This window comes from Plutella xylostella, chromosome 19 (assembly GCF_932276165.1).
Source record: "Plutella xylostella chromosome 19, ilPluXylo3.1, whole genome shotgun sequence".
Classification (NCBI taxonomy): domain Eukaryota; kingdom Metazoa; phylum Arthropoda; class Insecta; order Lepidoptera; family Plutellidae; genus Plutella; species Plutella xylostella.
Genome location: NC_063999.1, coordinates 6,567,786 through 6,575,998, shown reverse-complemented (window position 1 = coordinate 6,575,998; position 8,213 = coordinate 6,567,786). Strand labels below are relative to the sequence as shown.

The 8,213-nt window shown below is 39.2% G+C and overlaps 1 protein-coding gene across 2 annotated transcripts in view; it reads left to right on the top strand.

The window, feature by feature from the left end:
- Window positions 1-273: 273 nt before the first annotated feature.
- LOC105383316 (cAMP-dependent protein kinase type II regulatory subunit) overlaps window positions 274-8,213 on the top strand; it is a 38,442-nt gene continuing 30,502 nt past the window's right edge. Inside the window, exons 1-2 of one of the 2 annotated variants that reach the window (XM_038105822.2) lie at window positions 274-418; window positions 3,907-4,097. In XM_038105822.2, coding sequence (XP_037961750.1) covers window positions 361-418; window positions 3,907-4,097 — 249 coding nt within the window. In that variant the 5' untranslated portion in view covers window positions 274-360. Of the gene's footprint in view, window positions 876-3,906; window positions 4,098-8,213 lie in introns of both variants that reach the window. The other variant, XM_038105821.2, reaches the window with a different exon arrangement.

Here is an 8,213-nt window from a genome sequence, read left to right as displayed (position 1 = left end):
CCCTGTGTTATGTATGATAAATATCCATCGTTGGGATAACTGTTGGCGTTCGTTGGCCCGGTCTGTACGCAGATTTACATAAATATCAGACAATGTTAAAAAATAGTCTTTAGATGACATCCAAGTTCTTCCTTTTCATTATCCAATCATTTTTGCCAGGCTGTACTACCTCTGCCATTATTCAGAAGGCCGAAAAATCGCATGAATCTAAAATATCCTTAACCATAGACAAAAAGTCCATGAAAATATCGATCGACTGTCCCTCTATTTATCTAGTCTATGCTGCTATTTTAGAGCTGGCAACACTGTTCTGAGTTCAGTCAAATTTAGTTTCGCCATTTTTAATTTAGTGAATAGTGAATGGACTGTGGATTTCATAAAATTATCAGGCTGGAGGGCGACGAATATTTTGAAAAAAGTGTGTCATTGTATTTAATTTACCGTAGAAGAGACTGTTTTTGAACCAAGCTTAGAGTAATATTGTGGTTTTATTTATTACTAACGTTTTTGTATGTAGTGCTACTTCCCCACCGTAAGATCGCTCGCTCGTGTGTCGCTTTAGCTAATTCGATGGCTATGATATTGAAGTGTTAAGTTAACGAGTCGCTTTGGCATTCTCCGTACGGGATAATATCGAGAAAGTGAGGCGACGGAGTTAGCAATGAGCAGGCCTCAAGGCGGTCGCATTCAAGTCCCGGATGACCTTAGAGAGATCCTCTTGGAGTTCACGATCAGCTACCTGCTGGAGCAGCCGGGCGACGTGATCAACTACGCGGTCGAGTTCTTCACCAGGTTACAGAACAACCGCACCACGACGGTCGTGCGCGCGCCCGCCGCCACCACCCCGGATGAGTCCATAATATCAGACGAAGAAGGTATTGTCCACAGATCATTCTTATAAGATCAATATTTGACTTGCGAGAGCGTTTTCCCGCGCAACCGTTGAGGTGGGTCGCTAGGGAAGGCTGTGCAGTAGGTAGTGAGGGATTACGTGCACATGAGTGAGCTTCACAGCCGCCACACAGGTACACCTACGTAGGTACACGAATGTGACAGATTCTTGCCTCTAATACTCTACTAAATGGGGTTACAATCTCTTTGTAAACACATGACTTCACCTCTAACCGGGTGACAAGCCGCTTTGTTGGTTTTCATTTTCAACTAACAAAAATGAGTGGATTTAATTATGCGCTTGAACAGTTTAAATCTTTTTGGTTTACACATAGTATGTTTTTGAAATAAAATTGGGGTGGTTTGATTTCCTTATAAATATTTTTGAATTTACTAATCATAATCAGCATGGATTTTAGTTGCAGTTTAAGAATTTATGCACTTTTGTATGATGACTTGATGAGTAATGAAAGCCCACCTACAATGATTACTTCAGAGTGTTAGCTTTTGTTTGCCACTGTAAAGATATTAATCTAAACTTTAAATCACACATCACAGGCTAAATGACTGGGCTAGATTTCAAGTTAACAACTTACACATTTCCGAGTTGAGGCAAGATTTACAATAAATAATTTTACTCTCCTATTTGAATATAAGGTCTAAATCAGTGTTTTTCAACCTTTTTCATGACGCGACCCCCCTGGTATTAAAAAATATTTCGCGACCCCCTTAACCCTTCGGTCTTTTTAACATGTACTTAGTTGGTATGTATAAAGCGGCCAATTTTTATTTTTATTGGCTACCATTTAAAAGGTCTTAAATATAGTCAAGTATTTTATTAGTTATGTTAAATACAGTTGCAAAAAGGTTATACTAAGCCGAAACCAACATGCATCATGGTATTCGGGCTTAGATTTCGATAAAATACCCTTTTGCAAAACCCTGAATAGTTCAATTCTGTTATTATTAACAGCCTCTTGATTCACTTTAAAAATCTGAAAAGACTTGTTAATTTAGGCGTAATTTTAAAATATTTTAATAAAGTTAAGTAATATTATTTTCTGCACTCATTGGAAGCAAACAGGACCTCAATCAAAAAACCTTCTCTAATTTAATAATTTACGGTGGGAGGCAACATGAAGTAAGAGTAGACTCGAGCTAATTGTATTCTTCTGTATATATATAGTTAGGTATCAACAAAGGATTTCTCGGGAAAACTACAGATTTTGGCCAGATTTAGTAGTAATCCATGCTTGCAAGGATGGAGTAAAATGCTTATAATCGCTGATCTATCTAATAAATAAATATTAATGAAATTAATTATCTTTATGGTTTTTTTTCACTAAAGTACCCAGTTTTTTTCGACCTTTGGCGACCCCCCTACAGAAGCTTCGCGACCCCCCAGGGGGTCGCGACCCACAGGTTGAAAAACACTGGTCTAAATCATAACTATAGTATTATGAATGTTTGTAAGATCTAGAGCAGTGTGATTGTGAGTGTTGCTAAGATTTAGGTCTAGAGTGACATACCTAGTATTCTCATCAGTAGCGACTTAGTTAGAAAAATATAAATAACCATGCCTCAATCGCTAAGCCTTACCCATGATTTGTTAGAACACATCATTTCACAATCACTGTTTAGTGTATTATGTACATTAGTCAAATACTTTAGTTATTATTTCATCAGTCTAACATACATACACATTAGCCATAATACAAACACATAATATGAAGAATTCAAAGAGTCTACAGACGTCTAGTCTTTCCTAGGCCTACAGCAGTTTTCTTTGATAAAGGGGCCTACCAAGTTTGAAGTTATGTTTAAATGTTTATTACATCTAATTAATAGTAATAAAATTTGTTGCTATGTAAAAAATAAAATATCTGTTCAAATCGCGATTATTTAAAACTTGCAATGCCTACTACTGCTAGCTAGCATGGTGTACAATTGAAAGAAGAAGTATTTATAAAAATACTATAAAAAGAAGCTGGTTTGTAAGCACAACTGTTCATTACTTGGCAGGATGCCATTACAGCTCAGAAATATAACTTTATTTACGATTAATATGTGTGATTAAGGGAAACTCTCACTGTTGCCAACAGATAAATAAAACCTGTGTCTGTTAATTTGCGTGTCTATTTATATAAAGCATTGGTCAATTGTTCTTTTGGAACAGGAAACTCAGATAAACTCTATCAGATTTTACCCTGTAAGAAAAATAATATTATGTGCAAAAAGAAATGAGACATGGGTTCAAATTAGCTCTCACTCATAAGTAGTCTATTTCAAAAAGGATGATAGTTCACTCTAAGTGTGAATATAATGAATTATCTAGTTTCGTCATTTCATAATAGGCTACCCTACAACACATGCTGAATTATCTTTTCTATTGACATAAGATTATGATATGCCTTAGTTTTTCGGTTTCAAAATCTACCTCTACAATATAATACAGCTTTAACACATTGAAATCGTATCAGCTAGGCTTGTTTATGAAATGTGCAGGTGCTAAGCAGGCCTTGAAACGTATTTACGTAAGGAACGTCGATTTTCAGTTACAATGCGACAAATATATGCCTACTTAGCGACCAGCGGCCGGCATTTGTCCTATAATGGGCTGTAATAAAAAATTGAAATGTTAGCAATTTTGTGACACAAATTAAGGTTAATGACTTTCAGACATCCATCCATCCATAGCTATAACAAGGTAGCCGTCTAGATTCCGCCCCATTTAAAATTCACCCGCGCTGAGCCGTTTAGGGATTAATTTAAATGTAAACGGTCTTGTAACTTCTTACACGAACACCGAATACATTATTACTATCATCAACAACAATATTCGATGTTCTTCAGTGATCTAGTCATGAAATATAGACTAGTACAAAATATTGTCAATACTCACATCTGAATCATACGGCATACCATACGTCTAGAAGCTACGACTGTCCAGACTAGTCCAAACCCTTTACAAACCGCCAGCGCTTTCCCCGATATTAACCCCTACAATGAACACAGAGCCGCCGGTGGCGCGCTTCAACAACCGCCGCAAGTCGGTGTTCGCGGAGACCTACGACCCCGAGGAAGATGACTCTGACGAGGGTGCTCCCGTGGTGTTCCCCAAGTCGGACGCGCAGCGCTCGCGGCTCGCGGAGGCGGTGCGCGGCATCCTGCTGTTCCGCTCCTTAGATGCGCAACAGATGCAGCAGGTCAGTGCGATTGTTAAATAATATTGCAATATGTATTGTACTTTCGTCTACTGCTACTTGAATGCTCCTGAAGTTGGTTGCGATTAGACTTTTGTACTTTGTAAAACTGACAAACCTCGCCTCGCCTGGTCATTCTTTCTATTCCTATTCAAACTTCAGGAACATTGAAGATGTTTGGACTGAAATGTACCCAATACATATATGTATTATGTTCCCAGTGTTCCCACTTCTGTTAGGGCGCCTCCGAATTGCCGCGCGATTGCTCTGCAGAGCTGCAAACGCACTTAGATTTCTGAAAGCAGTACAACCGCAACGCAAATTTGAAGGCGCCGTAATCTGCAGATCCACTTTTTCTTCGCGAAATAATCAAGTTTCGGAGAGCTGTCATGCCATCGATCGGTACGTTGTGGGTTGCGTCTCCGAAACTTCGTTATTCGTGAAACTAGACTGACCCTCCTGATGTTTTTTATAAGCGCTATATGCGTAGGATGTACATTGTAGAAAGCTGGCTGATCTGTCAGTACGTATACTTTGTGCTGAGCAACGTATTAGAGCGTGATAAGCTCAGGACGTTGCCGACAAGTTGCATAGAGACAGCCTGCACCGACAAACGCTAGCCAGCTTTCTATAGTATACGATTACACGCCCTACGCCAAAACCTGTAAATCAGTTTTTAATAGCGTGCATTGCCAATTTACGGGTTTGGCTGGTGCTACGCGCTTTTTACGATTCCAATATACCTACAACCACGATGAAAACTAACTTTGTGGTGCCAATAGATGATGTTATGGTGGCCTTCGGGGAAGGGCAAGGTGCTTCGCTGCATACATTTTTCGCACGGTTAACTTTATGCCCACTCCACCCAGCCAGTTAAAAAAAAGCAAAATATGCCTCTATATTGCAGTGGCGTGGCTACACTGGAATGGCTTCTAGAATAATGTGGACGGCTCATTAAATAAACATAAATACTCGCTAATCCCTCAGGTACAGGTACAGGGTAGGCAGAGGCGCATTGCTGCACGCCCTTTTCACTTTCGTCAAGTCTCTTTCAGTTTAATAAATGGCGGGCCTTTATATGTTAACCCTGTTATTCATTATAACATTATTGAACGTTTAAGCTATTGAACTCTTTTATCACAGGATAAGTGCATCTTCAAACTCAAACTACAAAAAAAAAACTGTGCTATAATTAAATCTTTACTCGGAATACTTGAATAAAGAATGCCGCCTGAGGTTCCACTAAAAACCCAACTGCATAGAAACTTGAAATTCATTAGATTTATTTATAGCGCACATGTCCAAAAGTAGTATCTATTGTACTAGCAAACTACTATAGTAAAAATAAAATATTATAGTACCTAGCTACAATGTAGCCTTTAGCACCAGAAACTACAATTATATTATGTTGGACCAAGTTATATACCTTGCTGAATTTAGGTATAACTTTCCTAGTTCTAAACAGTTCACTACCATCATTGATCAACTGTTTGTACTACAAAGTCAAATGGCTAACAACTAGCAACACGCTGTAAAGATTTCACAACAACGTAACCACACAAGACAACCTAACACCTAATACCGTATGCAAGACACATTTGTTACATGCCTAGTACAATATCAATCGTGCATTCGAGTAGGTCGTCCAGGTAATGATGCCACCGCCCTTTGCTTTACAAAATAAGTGCATTATTGATTGCAAGTCCAGCTTGTTTTAACGAACAATGGCTTTTAACGAACGTAATTGGTTTTTTGAATGACGCGTATGCAGAGTATGCTACAGGCAAATAGCCGACGAGGCGCCAAAACTATACTTATACCAGTCTTTTAGTTGGGCACGTGTAGATCGACCAACACTAGTTGTATTTTAACACGGAGCGCCACTAAACTTTGCTACTTTGGAGAACCTTTAAAAATTTAAACTCGTTTCCTGAAAGTGTTACTGACGAGAACCCACACTAGATACATTCTGAGCTAGTCGTTTCGCCTTTTGAACGTATTAAGACCGTGTTCAGTTGTTTGATATTGCGTTCTTTGTTGAAAAGCTTTAAGGTTCTGTTTGGTGCGTGTGTCTGGTAAAGCTCGATGTATTTGTTTATCTTGCTGAGCCGTCCATTATCGTCTCCGCAGCGTCCTGCACACAATAATGGCTTATTCAGGCCGACGACGCCGATGTGCGTCGGAAGAGGGCCATTAAACCGATTAACGATTAACGTGTAAGCTTCTCTATTGGACGCTGCAGGGGGCAGCGTTAAATTACCTGCCAGACAAACTATACATTAAATAGATGTACGTAATAGATGATGTAAAACAAACACACACACACACTCACGCCTTGTACTAATGTACTCCCTTGCGGGGTAGGCAGAGGTGCATTGCTGCACCCACTTTTCGCCAGAGTGTTATGTTAGTCCCAATGTAATAGGGGGCGGGCCTACTGCCATTTTACGGGCACATCCAAGACCCGAGAACAAATATCTGTGTTTAAACAAATATCTGCCCCAGCCGGGAATCGAACCCGGGACCTTCGGCTCAGTAGTCAGGGTCACTAACCACTACGCCATTCGGTCGTCCATAGATGATGTATGGAGCTGAAAGTGAAGACAGAGTGTTATGGCGGTATTTTTGAGAGAGTAGTAGAGGATTCAAGAGTGATGATGATGAGAACGTTTGTTTCCCCGCGATCCAGGCAAAAGAGTTCAACTTCTTCTAAAGATAGTTTCTTATAAATATTTTTCCATTAGTGCTAGGTACCTAATTGGCCAGTTTCGAAAATGCATCGAGAAATTTGTTCAAGCTGTATGTACGGTGAACTGTGCCAACACACATGTGACATAGGCAGCTAACACGACCACATACATAATGGCTTACCCTAACAAGCTTGGCGAAGGCTTTCAAAAGTACCCCTTTTAAGTGGCGGTGCTATCTTAAAATATGCATTAGATTAGGTGACCCAAACACAGCTATTTGTCCCTAACAGGTGCGCTCTACAGCTATTGTTTCGAACACTTACTTTTGTTTTAAATGTATTTACATACCGGGTGAAATTTCCAAGAATGTGATAAATTCCTGGTCGTTAATTGTGCTTTCTGAATGTCGTCCAATACTTGGCAGTTTGTTTGTACACGCACATAGCTAGTGTACGTACTGTCGAGGTGTACGTGTAGGTTTCGTGCGACCTACTTACATTGAAATAAAAAATGCACTGCACTACTCTATGATTTACTTATTCGCAGTGCCGACTCTACTGAGGTGAAAGAGAGTAATTTCCTTTCATAGCTGACCATATGGCTCGGCATTCATTAAATAAGGAAGAGATTGAATGGGGAGAGAAGGATTTGGAACGATATTTACTATAGATGGTAGTTTCGCATTTACCTACCCTGACAAAAAGACGGGTTTTATAAGTCTCATGTATGTATTTCTATACGTCGATTCGATACCGCGTACCGAATGCCACTCTGATAAGTAAGCTGTATAAAATTGGTATTAGAGGATCATTTTTAACTTTTATCAGTGACTATTTACATGCTCGTACGCAAAGAGTAAAGCTTGATGATAAAACTATTAGTAAGGATGTTTCTACTTCTGAATACGGCGTTCCACAGGGTAGTGTCCTTGGACCTACCCTGTTCTTAATATACATCAACGACCTAACTAACTTAAAACTACTAAATGGAAGAGTGTTTTCGTACGCAGATGATACTGCACTACTTTTTCACGATGACAACTGGAATGACGTTTTCAAAAAGGCTGAAATTGGTCTTACTAAAGTAATAAAGTGGCTTAAACTGCATTTATTGTGTCTCAACACCAGCAAAACGAACTATATTGCCTTCTCAATTCGTGACAACACGCAACCTGATGAAAAATTAAGCATAACTGCCCATACTTGTCTTTCAAATAACTTAACTTGTAATTGTTCTTTAATAGAAAAGGTAAAGTCAACAAAGTATCTCGGCATAATTATTGATAAAAACCTATCATGGTATCCTCAGCTTGAGCTGGTTGCGAATAGAGCTAGGAAACTGATTTGGCTATCCTTAAGTTCCTTCGTGATATATCTAATAAAGACCTTATTATTTACATTTATAAAACTCTAGTACAATCAACACTCAC